This window comes from Phycomyces blakesleeanus (assembly GCF_001638985.1).
Source record: "Phycomyces blakesleeanus NRRL 1555(-) unplaced genomic scaffold PHYBLscaffold_29, whole genome shotgun sequence".
Taxonomy (NCBI): Eukaryota; Fungi; Mucoromycota; class Mucoromycetes; order Mucorales; family Phycomycetaceae; genus Phycomyces; species Phycomyces blakesleeanus.
Genome location: NW_017265162.1, coordinates 25,867 through 50,685, shown reverse-complemented (window position 1 = coordinate 50,685; position 24,819 = coordinate 25,867). Strand labels below are relative to the sequence as shown.

General features: G+C 38.3%; 7 protein-coding genes across 7 annotated transcripts; 4 read left to right on the top strand and 3 right to left on the bottom strand.

Annotated features, from left to right (window-relative positions):
• Positions 1-25: 25 nt before the first annotated feature.
• Positions 26-2,991, top strand: PHYBLDRAFT_151328 (GRF-type zinc finger transcription factor; the record flags this gene model as incomplete). Its single annotated transcript, XM_018432669.1, has 9 exons — positions 26-118; positions 211-1,287; positions 1,346-1,547; positions 1,612-1,838; positions 1,945-2,088; positions 2,173-2,329; positions 2,421-2,482; positions 2,554-2,611; positions 2,681-2,991. The coding sequence occupies 9 exons, from the start codon at positions 26-28 to the stop codon at positions 2,989-2,991; spliced, it is 2,331 nt and encodes a 776-aa protein (XP_018285466.1).
• A 2,052-nt stretch (positions 2,992-5,043) lies between these two features.
• Positions 5,044-5,874, bottom strand: PHYBLDRAFT_101903 (glycoside hydrolase family 18 protein; the record flags this gene model as incomplete). The annotated part of the gene is made up of 4 exons (XM_018427649.1): positions 5,044-5,120; positions 5,204-5,293; positions 5,366-5,602; positions 5,730-5,874. Coding segments are annotated over 4 exons (549 nt in total), but the record flags the coding sequence as incomplete, so codon positions are not given.
• Positions 5,875-10,485: 4,611 nt separating this feature from the next.
• PHYBLDRAFT_151325 (hypothetical protein) lies at positions 10,486-12,384 on the bottom strand (the record flags this gene model as incomplete). The annotated part of the gene is made up of 2 exons (XM_018432668.1): positions 10,486-12,072; positions 12,136-12,384. The coding sequence occupies 2 exons, from the start codon at positions 12,382-12,384 to the stop codon at positions 10,486-10,488; spliced, it is 1,836 nt and encodes a 611-aa protein (XP_018285464.1).
• A 1,209-nt stretch (positions 12,385-13,593) lies between these two features.
• Positions 13,594-15,116, top strand: PHYBLDRAFT_118276 (hypothetical protein; the record flags this gene model as incomplete). The annotated part of the gene is made up of 7 exons (XM_018428625.1): positions 13,594-13,669; positions 13,792-13,984; positions 14,061-14,201; positions 14,327-14,443; positions 14,495-14,528; positions 14,627-14,842; positions 14,910-15,116. 7 exons carry the CDS (start codon positions 13,594-13,596, stop codon positions 15,114-15,116), a joined length of 984 nt encoding a protein of 327 aa, XP_018285463.1.
• Positions 15,117-17,941: 2,825 nt separating this feature from the next.
• Positions 17,942-19,051, bottom strand: PHYBLDRAFT_118265 (hypothetical protein; the record flags this gene model as incomplete). Its single annotated transcript, XM_018428624.1, has 1 exon — positions 17,942-19,051. The coding sequence occupies one exon, from the start codon at positions 19,049-19,051 to the stop codon at positions 17,942-17,944; it is 1,110 nt and encodes a 369-aa protein (XP_018285462.1).
• Positions 19,052-19,792: 741 nt separating this feature from the next.
• PHYBLDRAFT_178302 (hypothetical protein) lies at positions 19,793-21,882 on the top strand (the record flags this gene model as incomplete). The annotated part of the gene is made up of 8 exons (XM_018437972.1): positions 19,793-19,818; positions 19,877-20,087; positions 20,184-20,388; positions 20,457-20,644; positions 20,712-20,855; positions 20,928-21,023; positions 21,084-21,338; positions 21,435-21,882. The coding sequence occupies 8 exons, from the start codon at positions 19,793-19,795 to the stop codon at positions 21,849-21,851; spliced, it is 1,542 nt and encodes a 513-aa protein (XP_018285461.1). The 3' UTR covers positions 21,852-21,882.
• Positions 21,883-22,142: 260 nt separating this feature from the next.
• Positions 22,143-24,689, top strand: PHYBLDRAFT_174110 (hypothetical protein; the record flags this gene model as incomplete). The annotated part of the gene is made up of 7 exons (XM_018437190.1): positions 22,143-22,605; positions 22,659-22,738; positions 22,813-22,927; positions 23,008-23,194; positions 23,274-23,383; positions 23,444-24,577; positions 24,652-24,689. 7 exons carry the CDS (start codon positions 22,143-22,145, stop codon positions 24,687-24,689), a joined length of 2,127 nt encoding a protein of 708 aa, XP_018285460.1.
• Positions 24,690-24,819: the final 130 nt, after the last annotated feature.

The window sequence follows — 24,819 nt, the reverse complement described above, 5'->3', positions numbered from 1 at the left end:
TCTTTCACCTTCTTACTTTAATTTAATGTCAAATCAACCAAGATGCACATGTGGAGTACCAGCATTAAGCATCGAATCACTTAAGCCAGGACCTAACCAAGGGCGTTGGTTTTGGAAGGTAGATAAACCCCCTCTTTTTATACAAGTATATATATTTTATTTACTGCTTTATTATTATTATTACTAAATAATATCTATATGTTATTTCAGTGTTCGAGATCTATGTGCAGTTACTTCAAGTGGGATACGTCTGCCAGTCCATATACGACACATCCTGCAAAAGCCTATGCTATTGCTGCAGCCTCAAGAAACATACACTCAAACAAATGGGCTCTTCAGCATATGGAAGTACAGCGAGAAAAGGGACCTTCGCTCAGGGAGTCACCGATGAAAACAATAGTCGAATTCAGCTTGCTGTCAGAGGATCAGATTTGTATCAAAACAACACACAATGATACGCTATTACCTGTTCTCCGGAGTATTCCAGATGGGGAATGGGACGACGAGAACGAGCGTTGGATCATCCCAGCTACCGTAACATCCTACGAGAACGCTATCCAACGCATGCCTACCGAAACACCAAATTTGAATCTTAAAGTACAACCTCTTCTGCCCGGAATTGTGGCACATATGAAAGATAAAATGAGTGAAAAGAGTATGATAGATCAAAATGACAGAGAATTTGATACAAGAGTAAGCCGAGTTAAAAATTCTTCGCTTTGGAACCTACTCAGAGATTATCAGAAACAAGGCGTAAGAACGGGTGTGGTGATGAAAGGCAGAGTTCTTTTTGGAGATGACAGAGGGTCAGGCAAGACAGTTCAGGGTCTTGCATTGGCCTTGGCTTATGAGGATAAGTGGCCCGCGCTTGTTATTTGCCCAGCCTCACTTTGCCTTACTTGGAAGGACGAAATTTTGAGATGGCTAGAGCTGAAAGAGGAAGAAGTTCATGTTACTCTTCGATCATCTGATGTTCTCGGCAAAGGAAATTTGCGCAAGAGATCCAAACCAGCCGATGCTGGTCTTCATATCCCTAAAAAGCGAAACGCGAATCTAGAATTACCCACTAGATTTAAAAAGGATATACCCCAAGTCTCGGATTCAGAGTCAGAGTCAGAATCAGGATCAAACCAAGATTCAATTAATGCTGTAAAGTTTTATATCATGAACTACGATATTGCAGCAAGATATGCCAAAGAGATTGAAGACATGGATTTCCAAATAATTTTATGTGATGAGAGTAGCCAGCTAAAAAATCGAATGGCAAGTTTTCAAAAAATAATAATAGTAGGCAATACATCACAGTAATATACTTATAATAATAAGAATAACAATACTTCTTTAGAGCAACCGTCCAAGAGCACTAACAAGGGTATTTCATCGAACAAAACACCTCATAATGATATCAAATACTCCTGAGGATGCCCGCCCTGTGGATATTCAAACGCAACTTCATGCTCTTCAGAGTGTTAAATTTCCAGATTTCATAAGATTTAGCCAACGATACTGTAAACCTACACATCATGTGTTTGGTTGGGACTATTCTGGTAAAAGATCTTACGATAGGCTCACTGATAAATGAACTGATATAATGAACATGTTTCAATGTAGGCACTTCGAATGGAGCAGAACTAAGACACTTGATGATTAAAACTGTTTTAATAAGACGAGAAAGAGAGTTTATTGATTATGAATTACCTGAACGAGCGAGACAGATAATATATACCGAAATACCGTATAAGAGCAGGATACAGCTGAAAAAAACCAAAAAGGCTATGAAAAAAGCAGAAGGAAATGAAGCCCCAGAAGATCAAGATAACATTGTTGACCCAGAGATGGTAAAGAATATATATATATATATAAACCCTCTCCCCTCAGGCTGTGCTCTTCTTTTTCTTTTATCTGATAAAATAACCAATACTATACATTTATTTATTTGCTTAGCTTGAGTGTGGAAAAGCTAAAGTCGAGCCAATAATATCTTACATAGACGATGTGTTAGCAAATAATGACCCTCCCAGTATTATTGTATTTGCTTACAATAATGAAGTTTTGGATTCCATTCAAGAAAAGCTGAAAGAAAAAAAAGTAAATGCATACTGTATTTGATCCGGACTAATAACATAGCTTAGGATCCTTTAGTCTAAACCTGCTCAAATATTGTGTATGTAGATCACATACGGCCGTGTCGACAAAGATACAGAATTCAGTATCAAGCAAACAAAATGCGACGGCTTCAATGCAAATAAACGGAAAAAGATGGTGAATACTATATTATGGAATATTCATGCTGCTGACCCTAACCTAAAGTTTGAAGGTGTCAATATAGGTAAGTGAAGTATTACATTGTAGAATGAACTCCTCCTTTTTCTTTTATCTTAATATCTTTGTTTTCTTTTGTTTTATTTTGTTTCAATAAGCTATTTTTGCTGAGATTTCAAATAACCCATCTGAATTAATCAAGGCGGAAGACCTGGCGTATGTAAGTATAAAAGTGAGCTATTGTGTTTGACAAAAATAAACTAAAAAATAAAAATGGTGTTAATATTACAGGGAAATCAATCCTGCGTATCCTTTCAAACCAAATACTTCATCGGTGTTGATACTATAGGTAATTAGAGGGAATGATTCTGATAAATACATGCTCTAAAGAACGTGTGCTTTAAATACCAAATTTTAGATGAAAGAGTGTGGGAAAATATACAGAATTCCGTAATGATATACGAAAGTGGAGTTAAAGCGGTGGAGGATACAGAGATCAGGAATGGCCTAGAGGATCCACAAGAGATCGATGAAAACTCAACAGATAACTCTGACCGCCCAGCTACTCCTGAAAGAATCCTTTTGACAAGAGACTCAAGTGATTCAAGTGAAGACGAAGATGAGATCACATTTGAGCCTGGACCAACATACGGCGAAATTATGGCAAAGCAGCTTAAAAAAACCACAAAGAAGACCACAAAGAAAAGTAAACGAAAGTCGCGAGCATAATATATGTACCATTTTTTTTTGTAATTTGAACAACACGTCCGTATATATTATATATATTTTTTTTTGAAAAATAATAATATTAATACAGATAGCTATTTGCTGGACTGTCTTATATTTTATTTGAAACAAGTTTACTGGCTAGATTGTTAACCAATGAAAGAATTAAGAAAAGTTTGGAATCTAAATCAACTCTATAGATAAAGCCAATTAAGTTCAATTTGCTTGGGTCAAAAAAAAAAGGTGTAATTTGGGGATAAATTTATTTATTTACTTATTAGCTCTTGATTTCACAAAACAAAATACAATTTACTCTATGGAAAGTAAAATTGTTCAAGTTTTTTTTTTCTTTAAAGAAAATGAACGTTCAAAATATGGAATGAATTAAAAAATAATATATAAAGATAGATATTATATTCAACGATAAAGATATAACTCTTTATCATTAAGACCTGCTTTAAGTCAGGATTTACAAACCCTTGGTGACCAATGTATCGGCAGAAGCAACCACAAAGTGATGAATATTGGCATCGCTCTCAGCATCAATACCGAATAAGGGTATTTTGTTTACAAAGTCCATGCTTGCCATATCAATGTTGGAATCAGAGGGACCACAGTAGATCGTTTCTACAGAGAGAAATATATGTTGTGAGAGAGCAGTACATTAAAGCGAAACACCTAAGCATTTCTAGCTCTTACCCATTTGTTCATGACACACCAACCCAGAAGCACATTCACGGATGATCCATTTATTAAAGTTGCAAGTGGCCCATTTTGGAGATTTTTCAGGGTCCACGCATTTGTTGACACCATCACTTGGACAGCTCTCACCAAGTGCAATATCTCCAGAATCGCTTACAGACGAAAAGTCTGAAGGAGAATCTGCCCCAGTGTCTGCATCTGAAGGGAATGGACCAGACTCATTGTCTCTCTGAGATGGATCGTCCGCAAGAAAGTTGTCATCATTTTCGCCAGGGTATGGATCGTCTGAAAAGAAATCGTCAAATGCATCAGAATAAGGTATATCGGTAAAAGAATCATCGGCTCCAGAAAATGCATCATCCGAAGGGACCGAATTCTTCCCACTGTTGCTTATAGAAGAGGGTTCAGGAATCGGATCATAGAAGATATCGTCCTCAAAACTTGGATCAAGATCGACAATGTTGTCATCAAAGCTTGGATCACGGTCAACAAGGTTGTCGTCAAAATTTGGATCAATATATACTATGTTACTATCAAAAGCTGGTTTGTGATCCACAGAGTGATCATTGGAATCCTTATCTCCAGAAGATTGGTCAGACATAGGATTCTCATCTCCAGAAACTGAAGCAAGATCGGCAACCTCACTTTCATAACTTGGATCAAGCGCATCGATATCATATTCAGCTAAAGGGTCGTAGTCGGAAACCTCCTGAGGACGAGGCGCTCTATTTTTGGATGGACAGTTGTTCGGTTTCAAGGTATGAATCTTTTCAACTGCACGGATAAGTTCGCCGTTGTCCTGGTGAATATCCCTAGAATCCCAAACATATACACACACAAAGCCGTTAGTCCACCAGTTAGAGCAACACGCCTTTCTTTTTTGTCTTAAAAAGAATCCTACTGCAATTTGATCTTACCAGATCATTACTCCTCCCAAACCTTCACAAACAGCGTGTTGTACTTTGACTCCAAGTGAACGTGGATCATCATAGGATATATAGATTTTTGTAGATGGGTTGAATAGCCAGGGTGTCTGGGATACATTATCCCAGTAGCGAGTCCATCCTTTGCCAGTAGATACAAGGTCGCTCTTCAAGAGACCTTCGGACCGAATATTTGACCACTTCCAAATTCCTTTTTAAATATATACATATATATATACATATATATATTAAGAACCACCGACTGATACAAATTTTGAAGTGTCAGACCAAAAAACTTACCGGATACACCTGCACCATCCTTGGGACAGTAAGGGTCGCTCCACCATGCATCATCAGAGTCACCTTTTGGTGCACCAACTTCAGATGGCTGATATTGTGACTTGTGCAAGCTCATATCGACCTTTGCTTTAATGGATCGTCCATAGAAGGCTAATCCGGCAGTAATCTTTTCTGCAGGGACACCAGCATTCTTCCAGGCCTGGATAGCTAAATAAATAATAAAAATGGTTCTATTATCAATACGATTGACTTGGAGATCCAAACCAACGATTCGTTTGTCAAGACTTTACCACTTGTGTATGAGTATACTTCGGGTCTCCCAGGCTCTGCTTTAAAAGGTGCATTGGGACCTGTAACAGAGGCCCACGCACCATTGATATCTACAGGTCCATATACACACATATATGCATGTTAGTTAACCGGACGATAATTAAAGACCTATAAACACATACCATAAGTCATAATATTTATATGGTCGAAATAAGGCACAAATGCAGACACATTCTTCATGGGCCCATTTTTGCCAACAAACGGTTCGACGTGGACAGCCATGGATATGAGCTTTCTCTCCTTTGGAAATTTCTGGTCAAGAGCAGCACGAAGCTCTTTGAGTAAGGACAGTAGATGCTGAGAGTCACCAGGAGTGAATTTATTACAGGCTGCTGCTCCTTTTGCCGGGTATTCCCAATCTAAATGTCAATTGTTTGGAGTAAGTCTTTTTTTTTTTTAAAAAAAAAAAAGGGGGGGGGGGGGTACTATATGGCATGGCAATAAATGACATGTCATGACATGATTCTTTTTTGGTTTAGTTATTACCAATGTCAACACCGTCAGTATTGTATTTTTTAATAAAGTCCAGGTTCCAGTCGATAAACTTCTTTCTTCCTTCGTGTGTTGTGACCATTGGACTGAACATCTGTGATCCAGTCCAGCCTCCTACTGATAACAAAACCTTTGTGTTTGCTTTGTGAGCCAGTTGAATGATCTTTGGAAGTGCAGATTCGATTGCCCAATCATCCGTAAAGGCAGGGAGAAAATTTGGTGAGTTCTCTACAGCAAAGGCTAGAGAATATTGAGAGCAAATCAATTATCAACAAGGAAAAAGAAGAAAATAAAATCTTGGTTGGATTGTATTGCAGCCCTAGTTACCATAGTTGAGATGTGTGTACTTTTCGTAGGGAATCTTCTCGACAGGGTAATTGGCATAGAGCCAGTTTGGCAGGTATCTAGAAAAAAATAAGAGAGGGCTTTTAGTTTGTAGTGCATTGGAAGGTATTTAGACAGCTCTTACCCTATCACCTTTGAGGATGCTTCACACAAAGATACCGCCCATATAGATAGGGAAATTAGTGCAAGATACAACATCTTGCGTTTAAAGACAAGAAGGATGTATATTTTGTAATGTTGAATTGATTAAATATTTATATACTCAAAATAATCTAGCTTAGCTTAGCTTAGCTTAGACTAACTTTCTTTTGAGGTCAAAAGGTAAACACGATATACGATACACGATACAAGATACACGATCGAGGGATTAATTACAGGCACGCCATGATGGTGATATTGCTATTTTGATGCATGTAGGATTTCAAATAAAACGGGATTTTCAGTGGTTTAAGTCTCCGCAGTATAATGCAAATGTAGAGTTTTGTGGTTCCTGGAAATGTGTTCACGGGACCTATAACTCTGTATCGTATATTCCTTGGTTGTACCAATGGAGAGGGGTTCATACGACTGAGTATAAGAACAAGGAAAAAAAAAAACCAATCAGCCGGCTCGCACATACCATCCTTTCTGCCTTTACAACAAGAACAAGCCTCTTACCCCTTTGTCATTTTATTGATATTTTATTTTATTCTTGTATTGTAAAGTATTTAGTTTAATTTAATTTGATTTAATTTGATTTAATTTGGCTTGGTTTGGTTTGGTTTGGTTTGGTTTGGTTTGGTTCTGTGGTTTTGTTCAAGTTGACTTGTTTGACTTGCCTTAATAAATAAAATAAAATAAAATAAAACAAAGCTTTCTATTTAAAGTTTATAATGGTCTATCTTATTCATGTGTTTTCAAAATGTACTTCTTTAACTTTGACAAATAAAATATAAAATAGTAATAATAGGCGTCTGTGTTTTGATATTCAATAGCTTAACACCTACGGTTGGTTCAGCGGGTATTTAAAATACAGTGAGAAAAAAATAAATAATAAATAAAAAGATTAAGAGAAAAAGAAGAACAACGGTTGGGTGCCATATGCCCGCCAAATTTGAACCAAGCCTACGACTGGCTCTTTATTATTATTTTTTCTTAATTTTTTTTTCCTTTATCCTTGTCTATTTCTCGGCTCTCCTTGTTTCTTAAATTCTTTTCTCTCGCCTTTTTTTTTCACCTGTTTTTCTCACCCATTTATCAAATATTTTCCCCCTTTTTTTTTATATATATATTTGCCTTTCTTTTAACTGCCTATAATGGCTACATATCGTCGTAAAAATAAGGCTGTAGAGTTTCATTTTGTTGACATGGGGGATCCTAATAGGTACAAGAAGCTCAAGGTCGCCCAAGCCTGTGATTTTTGTCGTCGGCGAAAATCAAAGTAAATAAATAACTATTATACCTCATTATCTAGCATATCTATCATATGTATATCATATAAAACATAAGAAAAAAAAAAGCCAAAGAAATATATGAAAGAGAGGGAGCCAACGAAAAAGTATTGTGTAGGTGTGATGTAGGCATACCAAACTCGGGTACATGCTCCAGCTGCCAAAAACATAAAACCCTTTGCACCTTCTCTTCTGTGTCCAGCAAAGACAGTCAAAATCCCTATCCTAAAGTTCTAGACCATCAAATTCAACTACCTCTTCTAGCCGAAAATTTCCTCCAGCCCACACCCACACCCACGATCACCAGCAACAGAAGCAGTCCGTCTGACCCCGCATTAAAAATGACCACAGATTATCGTTCGAGTCTATCCAAAACACAGCAGATCAACTTTCATCATCTAGTCAAACGTCTCTACCTAAACTTCCAACTTCTTTATGTCTCACCTCTCGGATACATCGGATACGAAGCTAACAATGGTCTCTTGGACATTTCATACTCATCTATCGAAGCCGCAAAATTCTCTCATCTCACCTTGACCGACAAAACTCTCCAATTCTTATCTCCGGACATTTGCCCACAACTCGAACGCCATCTATTCGATGTCTATTTCGAATTCGTACATCCATTCTATCCAATTATTCACCAGAAATCAACCCTCGAACTCTTATTTAAAGATCGACACCAGATTCCATATGGGCTCCGTTGTGCGATCATGGCCACCGCCTGTCACTATTGCCCTAAAAATACCCTGTCCGTTGATTCGCCAGACTCAATCTCTCTCTTCTTTCATCAACAGGCCTATAACCATCTCAACAACCAGTATTTACCTCTAGGATCTACTCTGTCCGACCTCCAAACCCTCCTCCTTTTAAACCACAACCAGATCTCCGTAAAAGGCCAGCAGGCTCCCTCAGACTACCTCGAGCAAATAAGAATCCTCCTCGATGAAAAACAGCCCCAAATGTCCTTTTATGACCAACAACTTATGTTGAGGGCTCAATGGGCTTACTATATCATCTCCACACTCTCAAATCCAAACCAACCATACCACCAATTTAGTCCAACCATATCGCTGCCCACAAGCTTCCCTACCGCACTCGAAGACGAGCTATGTGATCCTAGCCAGATTTACATAATCCAGTACTTTTCTCATCTTTGCCAGGTTACCCTGCTATATTCAAAAGTCCTATCCGTAGATCTATTTAAAGACGTCGAACAGACCACACCTCACGCCATTAAAGACACGCGTGATCGCTGGCTCCAATCAAACCCATTTTCTGGGAATCACAACTCTTGCCAGCTGCTTGCCCACAAAGGATCAAGTAACCTAACCAGCTATGTTTCGCATCTCAGTATTCTGTACGATATCATCTATTTTATCAGCGCAATCAGACACGAGAATAACATCCAGCCAGAAGAAGAAGAAGATGATGATGATTATTCAGTCTGCCTAAATTTCGACCAGAACCTTTCTATCTTTGCCAAACAAATCCCGCCCACAATTCAACATGGTCGCACCATGGCACTTGGACTGTCCCTGTCACTTCAATTCCAACTTTTGGCGTCTGTGGCACGCACCGTAACATACGACAACTCTAGTCGCACGACACACGACAACACATCTTTGCCAGACATGATAGCCCGGTCTCTGGCCACAATCGAATTCTTCAAAGGAATCACAAGAGACCATTTTGTAAACGAGGAACTGTCACATATGAGCGATATGTTGAACAATGGCTTTGTTGAGAATTTTGTACTGTCAGAACTTGCATCCCGCACCAGCTGGCCAGAAGAATCGTTGTACAACCCTCTCCCAGGTTACGCTCCAGTGGACTTTTCAAACGTGCTCTGTGCCGAGACTGAGACTGAACCAACACTGATGGATGTAGCTTACTTTGGAAAACTGTTGGAGACCAGGTCATTTGATTTGACTTTACAGCCAGGATTAATGCTCAATAGCACTCCTGCACTTACACTATCATTGACAGACAACAACAATCTTGTCGAAGAGGAGGCATCATATAATAGCAATAATAACAACAATCATAATCATCATCATAATCATAACCATCATAATCATCATCATAATCATAATCATCATAATCATCATAATCATCATAATCATACCCTAAATACCTGTACAGACTCAAAATATCCGTTCAGCTCATTCCAGCCTATGGGAGATACCATGCTCTATATCGATCAGTTTGACAACCCTATTACTCCTACTTATTCACTCTATTCCGATCCTATGCCCGCGATTCAAGACACAGATTATTTTTGCGGGTGGGATACAGTGTAACTCGTACCCGAATACTTCCCCGTTTGAATTCAAACGCAACCATGGCTTCTATAGGCTTTAATGTACTTGTTATTTTTTTATTTTGATTTTGATTTTGATTTTCTTTATCGTTATCGTTATACTTATCGTTATTATTCTCAATAATGATAATGATAATTATGTTCTTACCATTCCACTTTAAACCTATACGTAACAGATCCCTCTTCCTCTTCCTCTTCTTCTTCTTTTATTTATTTTATTTCAACAATCACTTTCATTCCCTCAATACATCTTACTCTACATGTTTCCTATTGTACCATTCTCGAGCCTTTCAAGGACCCTTTTTTTATATAAAAAAAAAAGAGAAAAAAAGCTGTCTTTCTTCTTGATAAATATTTGCTAAGAAAAATACTATTGTATCAATACAAATACCAGTAGTAATAATTAAAAGCAATTTATACCAGCATTTTGACATATTCTCTTCTTTTCATCTTTTTTATATATATAAAACACACACACACACACAAAAATAAACCAAACAAAAAAAAAGAGGTGCATTTTTTTTCCGCCATGCCTCACAATAATAAAGCACCATTGAATCCTAACTTTTTTTTTTAAAAAAAAAAGGAAAAAATAATAAGCTAATCAAAAAAATCAAAAAAAAAATCAAAAAAAAATCATTTAAAAAAAATATTAACGTTCTTGTCTATCTTCATCATTAATTATGCCTGCCATTCGAAGCATCTCCTTATCCACAGACTGATCATCTCGACGAATATTAACGCCAGCTCTCTTCATAGCCTCTCGTTGTTCAAATTGCCATTCTTTTTCTTGAGCATTTCGTGCCTTTTCATTTCCAAGCCCAAAGACTTCCATATCTACGGTCTGAAAGGTATACGAGAATGATTTCCGAGCAGCAGATTTTTCAAATGTGGGCTTCTCTGGATATGATTCTTGTTTGTAAGATCCATTCTGAAGAGAATTGTCGAGTGTGATGAGAAAGTTGTCTAATTGGGGAGCAGCCGCCGCCGAGGTGCGCTTGGTGTTTGCTTTTGGCGGGAGAGAAAGAACGGATGTTCCTCCAAAAGCGATTCCAACATCAGGGTGGTAGTACACGTATTGATCATTGCGGCCCGTAGGTCGATAGACTTCAAATGTGGGCGAGAGCTCAAACACAAAACAATCCGAGCCTCCCCAATAGTGTTTTGAACTCTTCCATGGTTCTGGAATATAAGCACCAAGAATGAGAGTGGTTAGTGGTGGTGATGATGATGATGCTGAATTGGGAGAATCTGAGGTGATCTCGGCTTGGATAATGATAAGGGTAGGATCTGGGTACTTGAACACATGGCTTGCAAATCGGTTCATGGAAAAGCCATCTTGATCACCAGAGTAAAGTCGTTCCCACTGTTTGTTTTTGAGACACTTTTCTGGCAAACGCCAGCAGAGAAGCGAACAATAGAGTGGGTCGAGTATGTCTGATACATTTGGTACCGGCACAGTATCTTGTTTGAGTACAAGGTCAGACATGGCTGCTAAAGAGTGCTGGGTACACATGGCAAATTTGCTGTATATAAACGATTGAATGGTCTTAAAAAGATGGGGTGCATTACGTTCTTTCCATGTGCGGAACTGTCTGTGGGAAATGCATTGATCGGCAGCTTGTTGGGGTGATGTGTTGGACGCGTCTTTTGGTTTAATTGAGTTAACTACACGCTCTGCCATTATTGAAATATTGTCAAAGTCAATCTTGGCAGGCTTCAATAAGGGTATTATCATGCTCTCCTGTTTCTCCATCTCAACAATCCACAAAAGAAGCTCAAAGAGATTTATCAAATCTTTTCGAAGGATGCTCAATCCTTCCTCTTCCTCCTCCTTGTCTTCCTCTGGACTTGTGTCGTTTTCAAGATCAAAGTCATCAAACTGAACACCCAGATCAGCAAGTGAAAGACCTCGAGGTAAGGAACTCGATGGCTCTTGGGCGCCGGTTTCAACCTCTGCAACTGTCTGGGGTACTATGGCTTCCGCAGCTGGTGGTATTTCGGTCGTACGGGGTGCAGGCAGGATAGCTAAGGATTCGAAAAACAGGTCTTCGAACAACGAATCATCGTCTTCTGTATCCATTCTTCCGGACAAGAGGACAAACGCAGTGATAAAAGCATCGAGTGAGAGCGGGACTGCTCCAGATGAAACACAATTCGGGAAGGTGCCAAGATACGAAAATGATTTGAAAAGTAGAACTCCTGCAGGCTCAATTTGAGGTGGTAAATCCAAGTGTTCCTGAGATGTGGGGACCATATGAGATGAATGACACAATCATTATCTTATTCTTCTTTTGCTTACCAAAAATCGTTTGGGCTCAATGCATTCAAACTGATCGTCAGGAAATGTTGTCTTTAGATCGTCAAAGACCTGATGAAGAGAGAACAGTTCGATGCGTTTGAGTTTTCGTTTGACATGTTGGTAGCCCGACCGGGGTCGTTCTATTCCAGGATTGCGACGATGTGTTGTGGGAATGGACGGGGTGTCATTGATGACGATTGTACTGACTCGAGCCTTTTCTGGGCCCTTTCTAGAGTGCGTTTGACCCATCAAAAATAAATGTGTATATATGTATATTTATTAAGAAAGAAAGAGAGGAAAGAGAAATATAAGAAATATATGAGAGTACAAGAAATTGAATGACGTCTAATGCCTTCATTATTATTATTGGTATTAGTGTTAGTATTAGTATCAGTGTTATATTATATTATATTATTTCTATATTTTTCAAAAAATAATATAATATGATATAATATAAAATAAAGGACTGTTATGATCAAGATACTATAGTATGATCTTTATGAATAGGTAGCGTTAATTAGTGACAATAGAATGATATATCTTATATTAGAAAATAACCATTATTCTCATAATTTGCATAATATGTAAAATAAATAAATAAATAAAAAATTCATTGGGCTCAGAATAAAATGACCGCCAAAGGAAGTTGTGTTTAATTAAAAGGCATAAGCTTTCTTTTTTAATTGTTAAGAATAATCAGAATATTGTTACAGGATAGCATACCAAACCAAGCCAACCTTCTTGGCTGCTAGGCCTGGTATGTTGTATTAGCCATAGGATTGTCATGAAGACCGGCGAGTCTTAAATACACGTGTGTGTTTGTTTGTTTCATTGAGCTGTTAACCCGATCTACACGTGTATTCTCAAGTAGGATGAACCTGTCATCCAAAGCAAAAAGTCAATAAGTTAGAAAAATGAAACAAAGCTACTACACTTGGCGGCTGGTTTGTTTACTGCCTCTAATTGTTCAAGTGTGGGATTGAGCTGTGAGACTATCACATTGGCTCAATTCAGCATTCTCTCAAGGCCAACATTCCTCACCTCTTTTTATATTCATCTCTTGGCCCTATTTTTTTTTCTCTCTCTCTGTAATTTAGTTTTTTTTTATAGTCATTAGACAAAAGAGTCCTTCATCCTCATCCCAACTGCAAATCATTTGGGATGAGGAGCCTGCGATCAAGTATATCTTTCAGCTTGCGTTTTCATCCCCCCCACTTTGATCCTTTTCTTTTCTCTTTTCACCTCAATATTTTTTTATAACATTTCTCAATCAAGCTTCACATCAATCCCTCTATTCTTCTAGTTCAATATACACTTTTATATAGCAAACAAACAGACGCTATGTTCAATCCTGCAATAGGTGTCATCGCATCTCCTGCCCCTCAGCGACGTGTATTCACAAAACCACAACAACATATCAATGTACCTTCCTTCAAATTCACCGCACCACCCATTGCCATGTCACCCGGAAACAGACGACGAAAAGATATTGGAGATTATTGGTTAGGAAAAACTCTAGGAAGAGGATCCTCAGGTAGGTTCTCTATGGAGCTCTCCCCCTCACTTCCTCAGCCATTTCTAATCCCAATCATGTAAATATATATATATACATAAATACATACATACATACATACATACATATCTTGCCTTAAACAGGCCGTGTTAAGATTGGAATTCATAAAATCACAGGTGAAAAAGTCGCAGTGAAGATCATTGCCAAGTCGCACCTGGCATCCAATGTGTCAGTAGAGAAAGCTGTCAAGCGTGAGATCGCAGTTATGAAACTAATCAATCATCCAAACATCATGAGCCTTATTGATGTGATTGATCTCTCAGATTCACCGAACCTGTAAAGTCAACTAAGATAATATAAACCATAATCCTTGTCTTTTAACCACAATAATATACACACATATACGTAATAGGTATTTGATATTGGAATACGTTCAAGGTGGAGAGCTGTTTGAATACCTTGTATCTCAAGGTCGTCTACAAGAATCAGAAGCACGCAAATACTTTCAACAGATAATCTTTGGTCTCGATTACTGTCACCGCCATCTTATCTGGTGAGCAGAGCGTTATACATATATACACACACACACACACATATATATATATATTATGACACTTTTCAAATTATGGCCAAAACATCTTATAAAACCCTTTCTTCATCTTCTTCTTTTTGTGGTAGCCATCGTGACCTCAAGCCAGAGAATTTACTTCTTGATAAGGAAAAAAGTATCAAAATTGCAGACTTTGGAATGGCTTCCTTACAGCCAGCTGGTTCACTGTTAGAAACAAGTTGCGGGTAAACTATATATATTCTATTTTGAGAAACTCATGTTAACTTGCCATATAGTTCTCCTCACTATGCTAGTCCAGAAATTGTGAATGTAAATTATTTTCACAAAGATTATTAATAACAATAACAATTATAATAATAATAAATAGTAAGACTAGAAATTGAGTATTAGCTCACAAGTAAATACAGGGAATCCCTTACGATGGGTCAGCATCTGATATCTGGTCGTGTGGAATTATTCTCTATGCTCTTTTGAGTGGTCATTTACCATTCGATGATGATAACATTCGACAGCTACTAAATAAGGTCAAAGTGGGAAAGTACAAGATGCCAGAGCATTTTTCGGATGATGCAAAAGATCTTATTCAAAGTATCCTTGTCATTGATCCAGCCAAACGTTTAACAGTACGTTATATATATATATATATATTGTATACTCTTTGATGACTAATATCATCCTTGAATATTTTAGATGAAGCAGGTACAAGACCACCCATGGTTCACCGTAGACCCGCCTGAAAACCCGTCCACATTACCGGATCCACCAACAGCAGAAGAAATCGGCAGACCTGTGTCAGACGCCTCTGAAATCGATGACCGTATTCTTGCCACCTTAAAAGATTTGTGGACCGATTTGACAGCCGAAAATGTGATCGAGGCACTTTTGAACAAAGAGTAAAAAAAAATTCTATCGAAGCTTGTAAAGAATAGTTACTGATATATCCATGTAATAGATATAACATGCAAAAAGTAACTTATGTACTACTACAGCGTCATGCTGTCAACTATTGGCAAACAGAACGAGACGATGATCTTCGCACAAGCAAGTATACGCACACACACACACACACACACACACACATATCAGGACTCATAAATTGTACCATACTAACCATTCCTAATAGTTGCATCTCCTGCCAAGCGACGCCGCCGTCCAGCCACAATCTGCGCTGTGGCTTCATCAAAGGAACCTCTTCACGGGCTCAACGATATGATCATGAAAATTTCAGAACTCGAAAAGACATCAACAGTTGAATCGATGCTACCTGATATCCAAAGACACCCTACTCAGCAAAAACATGTTGGCAGCTCATCATGTCAGAAGAGTCCTATAGGAAGTTATTTGTCTGCTTCATCGGAGAAAGAAGAGGTTGTTGACGAAGATGGAGACACTGATATGCCTCCTCCAGTTCCCCCAAAGTCAAATGGCTCTCGCCCCGAGTTTAAATACAACAATCCTCGTATGGAGCCTATACAAGGAAGCGGACCAAAACCAACTCGTGTTTGGCCATACACGCCTGTTCAGCCCCAAAGACAATGGTATGTGTACATAATGTCATAACTATATTATTATTATCATCATTTGCTCTCCTTCATAGAAAACAAAGATGGAAATTGACTTAATTTTTTTTTATAAAACTTGATTGGTAAAGGCATTCACCAGCACATCGTCGTCAAACATCTAGTCGTCCTATACCTGTATATCCAGTTCATCCTCAGCCAAATGTGTTTTCAAATACTCCACCTATAGAGCACTCGATACATCTACAGCCTCAATACTTTGTACATCAGCCTATGCATCAGCCTATGCAACAATCCATGCAACAACCTATGCAACAGCCCATGCAACAGCCCATGCAACAATCCATGCAACAATCCATGCAGCAGCCAATGCAGCAACATATGAACGTAGGGCATATGCTCTCACCGCGTCTTTCTACAGATAATAGTTTCCAATATACCCAAGTTAGCTATGGACCTTATTACCAGACTACCCACCAACCAATGCAAAACACAATACCCCCTTCTGCTCCTTATTATCCCCAGGTCACAAGCTACTCGCCGCAACCTCATATTTCCTATCCTGAGTACCCTTTACATCAACAGCAACAGCAACAGCAACAGCAACAGCAGCAGCCTCAACTTCAACTCCAACCTCAACCTCAGCCTCAGCATCAGTACCATTACAAAAACCATCATGTTTGTTCCCCAGATGTAAGGCATAAACAGCCAGAGACAGCTTCTCGCTTTAAGAATTTTACAAATCTGTGGCAACGCACAACCAACAAAGTTGACCCCACAGCCAATCCTTCTTCATTCCATTCCGCAAAATCTCAACATCGCTATTCACTACCTCCTAAAAGTGACAGCAGTAGAAACAGCAGTGGCAATAGTAGCGGTAATAGCAATAGTAGCGGCAATAGCGGCAATAGTAGTGTAGTTGGAAGCTATGACCCATTAGCGCACCACTATATGATATCTCGGGAAGCTATCGAATCAAGCTCTTCTGCTTGGCGTCACCCAAACACCCCTGAAATACGCTTTTGTGATAGCCATGGAAATAGTTCATCATATTGCTACCAGCAAATCACAAATCCTTCCTCATCAGTTACTGCGTACGGCCAATTTGCTGTCCAACCATCATCTCCTCGTATGAGTTCTACCTCACCTGCATCACCGTGTTATCCTACACGTACACCTTCAATGCGACCCGGATCTCAGGTATCATCTGCAGCCGCAGCCGCAGCCGCAGCCGCAGCGGTAGCAGCGGTAACTATGGGAAGCCCTCGCTTGTCGTCATGGTTGCCTGGCCTTTTTCATTTTAAACAACCAAAGGTTAATATGCTTAATCTTAATTATACATTGTTTGTACATATATGTACATTTTTTTGCCACAAGAAAAAAAAGAAGAAGAAAAAAATCGTATTTCTGATATGCTCTTGCTTCTAGGTCTGTTCTCTGGAATGTCCAGCTAGAGATGAGCGGGAGGCTATTGGAAAAATCGCTCATGTATTAAAAGAGGTATGAACAATTTAGCAAAAAAAAAGATAGATTAAAATGAAATTAATCACTAAATCCATGTTATACTAGTGCATGAACGGAACACTTATGGAACGCCAAGGTAGTGAAGGTCGAACAAGGCGAAAGGGAGAGATGCATCTTCCTAATGGTAGGTTTTAATTGGTACATCAATTACCTACACACATACACACATATACATATATACATATATACATATATACATATATACATATATATTTACTCTTATTTAATTATATAGCTGTAAAGCCAATATTATTACGCTTTAAGCTCGAGCTCGGTTCTCCGCATCATTCTGCTTACCATAAGCGATGGGTTATCCGTGTCAATTTCATTCAACAACAAGGGGATGCCATGGCCCTGGTGGCCGCGGTAAAGATTGTAGAAGATACTTTAATGGCATATGAGCAAGAAGCAGAGTATATGGTTGCTGAACATGGATGGGCACAACAGCAGGCAATTTAATTCTACATGGACTTGTCTTTGGGTTTATTCGGCAATATTCTTTTTATATGTGTATTCTTTCTTCTTAGTTTCTTTATTATTTTATGGCATTTTGGTTTATATATTATAGGGGAAAACGAGCATAACAAGGTCTCGAATAAATTATTTATATGGTTATCAAGTAGACATTTATAGGACGTATCTTCTTTTTATCTTTCTATATACATTCAATGGAATTATCTATGCCATGTTCTCTACAATACTGGTAAGAGTCGCCTTATCAAGAGGTATATAAAATACTTCTGTACCATCTGGTAATCTTTTTGTGTGAATAATTTTGTGATCCTTAAATTCGGTCAATTGTGAACGTAAGCTTGCATCACTTGACACATAGAAACCTTCTCGACACAGTTGATAGTATTTGTTGTAAGGTAACCCCAATGCTGAGTTGTCAGAACCATCAGAAGAAGACATCTCCATTTCTACTAGCTGGTGTTCGGCCAGAACTCGGAACACTCCACGACCATTGCTGGTGAGTGAAGTCAAAACATATTGGACACCCCTTACACCACCCATTTCTCCCGAACGCATTAGCAACGAGTTCTCAAAACTTGTTTCAACCAGGTAATCATCATACGTAGTTCCATCGTGCCAAATCCAGTTGAAGCGACTTGCCTTGACATTATCCCACAGCAAGCCAGCATTGATATGGTCAACAGAAGCAATCAAGTGAATGTTTGGCGAATTTGCAAGCATAGACAAGACTGTCTGTGCACGTTCATTGCGCAGGTTCGCACCATCCAGGTTGTGAATTACCAAGTAGAGATGATCAAACTCTCTCTCATCATCTGAAAAGTAATCGCATATAACAGCTGCATGTTCCAGAACTTGCCCTGTCGAGCAAGTGATATTTAGGGCACCGGAAGTGATTTTGAGCAAAATATCTTTGATATTAATTGAAGGGAAAAAGCCATTGATTACAATGAGTGGTCCATTTGATAGAGAAGACTGGGCAAAGTCGTTTAATAGACGTCGCTTGGACCCATAACCGTAGAAGATGAGGTTGAAGCCAGAGTGAAGCTCAAAGACCCACTGTGAGAAATAAGAACGGTGGGCATTCAATAGTCTTTTGATCTCAATATCATGCTTTTTTGGTGCTGAAGCCAGAATGTCGTTGAATTCTTTCGGATTAAGAACAGCAAGTTTGGATAAAGTGTTGTTAGATGTTTTTGCTGAAGTTTGAAGATCCTGGAAATAGCGATCATAGCCTGCTTCAGAATTGTCCTGTTTGCTTCGAAGTCTTCCACCCGAATCTTCATCATCTTCATCATCTTCCTCTTCTATATCCATATTGTCCTTATCTTCTTCCTCTTCTGCATCATCTATGTCTTCATCGCTGTTCGCATCGTCTTTGAGAGATTCCATTTGTTTCCGAATACGTACGCGATTATCGTGGTTTTCAGCGTTTGCTTTTGTAGAATTGGATTGTGCTCTCTTAGCTAACGAGCCGGACAATGTACCTTGTCCTATATCAGCACCAGCTCTCTTCATCATAGATTTTGTCGACTTATTCTTTAAACCAAAGCTATAAATTTCTTTGCCATTCGAATCCTTTTGTGTATTGTCTTGATCAATCATCATAGAATCTTCATCATCGTCACTACATTCTACTCCACCAAGTGCGCTTTCTGTTCGGCTTGGCCTGTTCGGCTGTAGATTACTTTGGGATCGCACGAGGTCTTGTTGATTCTGTGACAATTCAGTGGCAACATCCACTTCTTTCTTCTGACCTTTGCTTTTGATGGGTGTTTCAACTGTCAAACCGAGATCTACTGCCGTATTGGTACGTCGTGTAATTTTCCTGGGCTTAATAAGGCTGGCCAAAAGCTCTTCAGCTTTAGCTGATTCAGCATCGACAACGCATGGAATGTGAACAGGAATGTCCTCGTTGGTTTGGATAATGGTTTTCATGGCGAAAGAGAAGGTCTTCTGTGACGCGGGCCTGACATTTATCCCGACTTTTGGTTATTCCATTTTTTTGTAATTTTTTTTTCTAAACTTTGAAAGCATCGATTTCAAAAGACGCTAATAATGTCCATTGAAATCGAATCAGAAGAGTAAGCAAGATTAATAAAGGAAATATTTGTACATTAACCTCACTCATAAGAATAACAGCGTCATTCGACTCATTCTTCAGTTCTTAAAAGAGAACAAGTTTGATCATGCACTTTCTACACTCGAGGAAGAGACATCAATTACACTAAACACAATGGACAGCAAGGATGCATTTGTACAAGACATTGTTCAAGGTCGCTGGGATACTGTACTGAAGCAAGTAGCGAAATTAAAGATCGCACCCAGAAAACTATTAGATCTCTACGAGCAGGTAACCTTTTTTTTTAATACAAAAACATATTGCATAAAAACATATATAAACCACCCGAAGTTTGTTTTAACGCAAATTGCTTGTACTTGACTTTAGGTAGTCCTTGAGCTGGTCGAGATGCGCGAGATTAGTGCTGCAAGAACACTTTTAAGACAAACCGAACCAATGGAAATATTGAAGAACCAACATCCCGAACGTTATCTTCACTTGGAACACGTCATGTCACGCACTATCTTTGATACCAAAGACGCGTATCCGCATGGAATGACTAAAGAGAAGAGACGACAAATAATTGCACAGGGTATTGTCTATATATAGAGCATATTTTGTATGTTAGTCAAGAAGGTCTTAATCTTATTTTTCCAATAGCATTAACCGATGAGGTTACTGTGGTTCAGCCTTCTCGCCTGTTGTCGTTGTTAGATCAATGTGCAAAATGGCAGCAACACCAGGGACTTCTGCCGCCTGGAACAGAATTTGACGCTTTTAAAGATTCGGCAACTATCCAAACAGAACAGGAAGATGCATTTGCCTCAAAGCAATACAGCAAGATTAAGGTGTGTGATATAATAATAATCCACTCCGTTTGTTTTAATGAATTGTTTCTTATTCTTCGATATATAGTTTCCAGGCACCGGGACATATGCTGAATGCACTGCATTTTCTCCTAATGGTCAATATCTTGTTACTGGATCTGTTGATGGATTTATTGAGATTTGGAATTATCTAAACGGAAAATTGCGCAAAGATCTTAAATATCAAGCAGAAGTAAGACCTTATTGGAAGCATGATTTTGTTTTGTGAAATAATCATTTTAATATATATATATATACTTTATAGAATTCTCTTATGGCTATGGATGAATCTGTAATTTGCCTCAACTTTAGTAAAGATACTGAATTATTGGCATCTGGATCTACAGATGGAAAGATTGCAGTAAGATTATATATAAATGTACATCTTTCTATATTGTATCATCCATTAATATTCTATTAGATATGGAAAGTACAATCAGGCTATTGTCAACGCCGATTTTCTCCTGCTCACAGCCAAGGTGTTACCTCAGTCTGCTTCAATAAGGATGGGAGCCAAATATTAAGTGGAAGTTATGATCAAACCATAAAGATCCATGGCACCCGGTCAGGGAAGGCATTAAAAGAGTTCAAGGGGCACACTTCTTTTGTAAATTCAGTACTATATTCAACCGACAATTTGCATATATTCAGCGGAAGCAGTGATGGTACTGTCAAGGTAAAAAAAAACAAAAAAGAAAGAGATATGTGAACTACCTCTGTGTTTTTAAGATAAACATAACTTGGTGTAGGTGACTAATAAAAAGAGAGATAGGTTTGGAATATTGATACAGAAACCTGTCTTCACACCATTGAATGCGGATCAACAAACCACCCACTCTTAGCAGTACAATCCTTAGTCTTATTACCAAACGTTACAGACCAAGTTCTGATTTGCAACAAGAGCAATACACTCTCTATACTATGTGGAGATGGGACGATTAGCAAGAGATTTTCTCATAACATAAAGTCTGGTTCTGATTTTGTTGCTGCTGCGATATCACCCCAAGGAGAACTTGTGTATGGTCTAGGTGAAGATTATGAATTGTATTGCTTCAATGCATCAACAGGGATTTTGGTAGGAAATCTCAAAATTGCTGATACCGAGGCAATTGGACTAGCTGGCCATCCTTTCTCTAACGTGCTCGCCTCCAATGACGACGCAGGAAATATTTATCTTTTGAAAGCATAAATGTCTATAATAAACCCAAGTCATTCGACATATGCCTTTATTTGCCAATATTTACTTTTATCTCTTGTACAAATATATACTTATACAAACTTCTTTCGTATATATAATTAATAGATCTCGTATTACTTTAACTCAACAAAATTGACAAAGCCATGACTTTATATCTTGTGACGACATTTGACCGCATAATCTTAAATAAATTGCGCGATTAGAGAAAATTCAATAAAATGAGCAGTGTCTTTAAGTTTATTGTCTAGATCGAATTAATCGATCTTGTCTTAAATTCACATCATGAGCTCAGTGGCCGATAGCTTTTTAGCTAATCTTAAAATTCTTGGATTTGATCCTGAGGTGTATGCGACAGGAATTTTCTCTAACATTCGGTTCGGCAATGACATGTTCACTCGGAATGCAGATAACAACAAAGCTTTCGAAATCACCAGTCATTTCCTTTTCTCTAAGCTTGATCCCATCCAGACCAAAAAAACCTTTAGAGACTGCTGGCCAATTACAGACTATAAACGCCATTCTCGCGAATACCGAGCAGCAGCTTATCGATGGCTGGAACAGCTCAAACGCGACAACTGTCTTTTGGGCCCAGTAGTTCTCAGACGAAGCTATTTCGAGGATTGTCGTGGGGAGCATATGAATACTATTATGTTGGCATTTTCCACACATGTCTTGCAGCGTACTATTGATCGTGAAATCCTCCCTAATTCTCCCCTGTTAAGTATGGAACATGATCGTATCCAAAGTATCTATAGTTAATTGTATTTCTCTAAACCATCCCAATCTTTTTCCTTTTAGATGAGATAGACGGAATCCCCATGAATATTAACCATATCCCTTATGTACAGTCCTTGGATTCTGCCACAAACTCACTTCAAGTAAGCCTTCAATAGTTCATAAAATATATATAAGAGAATGTGACACTTAAATTACATAATTGATCCAAATACAGGATCTGCTCGGTAATTATGCTTCTAAATTGACAGCTCAAGTCAATAAAATGAAGACATATCATGAACAATGGGAGAAGTCAGCCAAATTCATCGCAAATAATCTAAACTCTCAAAGTAAACAAAATAAACATCAACAAAAACAAAAACCATCTGCCCATTTCTTTCTTTTATCGACCGTCTTCTTCTAATGGCAGGTGATCGAGATAACTCTGATACTTCAGAAGAAAACCCGAATTATCCAAGCACGGGATCAACAGCACTACCCCAGCAAATGAATGCGCAAAATATTCGTGACAGATTAAAGAACATACTTGATACACTCCGTGCAAAGAACGAGGATATTTCAGACGCTGTTTCCAATAATCCTGTTATAGTTACTAGGTAATAATATGAAATTTACATTTATATATAATTATTTATACACAAAAAAGGTAACTAAACATCTATCGTATAACTTTAGAGCAAACCAGTACAAAGAACAGTGGGCAAGTCTTTACTCGCGCCTTAGGGAACAATTACCTGAAGAAAAAGAAGATAATATAGGATTTGTTCTGCCAGAGATCACATCAGGTAATAAGCGGATTTTTGGGTAGGAATTTTAGAGTGACTAAATATTACTATCGATATAAGTACCCAATGAATCTGAGGCCGTTGATCTTGTCAAGCGGAATGTATTAGATATCATATCAAACGAAACCAGAGAACAGAAACTAAAAGAGCAATCTTCAAAAAATACTTCTCTCAACAGTACAAAGGGATATGATACTCTTACGGACAAAAACAACCCACCAAGTAGTACCTCATTTATAACTGAAAACAATGCAAACATTTATAACCGAGAAATAACACCGGAATTATACCCAGAACATGATACAGTATATAAAACACCTGATAAACAGCAAGTTAGACCTGCTACAACTTCATCGGATTGGGTCTATCATAAAAATACACCAGGTCATTATCAAAAAAGTCAGGATGATATTTCTCCTTTTTCTTCAAATCTTTCACCTATTCATGCTGCAATTGCTACGGATGTAATTGAAAACTTTCAAAGACAAAGGACGCCTATTCATAAAGATCAAAGTCCAAGCCCTTATCGTGAATGGCACCGAACCAGCCATCATTCTTTTACACACAAAAGAAACCGACAACCTACCGATCAGTTAGATGTTGGGGGTTCATCTAACCAAAAGATTCAGAAAACTACCCCAACTCAAAAACTACAAAGCCCTTATCGTGAATGGCACAAGCGTCGTCGCCGTTCTTTTGAGCACCGAACTACTAATCCCCCTGATGCATCTATCCTGGAAAACGATTCGCCAACTTATGTACATGCAGCTCAACAGTTCTCAAATCAGTCTAGCATGGAGCATAGTCGTGAGGCTTCTAGTCAAGAAATAGGCCCGAAACGAAAGAGCATTTCACATTATATGGATTCTCCAACACGAAACCGATCTTTAGATACTGTGTCGAGGGGTCTAAACAAGGAGGGGCACTATTTGGCTGACCGGTCTATAAATCAACACGAATCTACACAAAAGGACGATATATGGGGAGATTTATTCACAGAGAAAAACTTTACCGAAGACTCAAGAAAACAGACGATGGATCAGACTTCTAGATATCAATCTCCTATACGTCTTTCTTCGCACGATAATCCAGATAATCAACAATTCGCTCATCTATTTGAACATACCCCTGTTCACCAAATGTCTTCACGGGGAAGTTATAGCTATGCTGAAGAGGATGCGCCTGATATCTTTGGTATGTAGCTTGAGAATTTACTTGTGTTATTATTGGGTATTAAAACGTTGTATTTTTGTTTTGTCTTGTTTTAGGTGAAAGCCAGCCCTCTCAGTTTTATCATAGTGACTAAATAAATTGCATATTCTTATATTTGATTGTTGACAGGATTATGAATATATGCTTCAATACCTAAAGCTTAAAACCGGAATATATTCTTTGTAAATACAATAAAATTAGCCTATATAATACTTGGAGTAAGT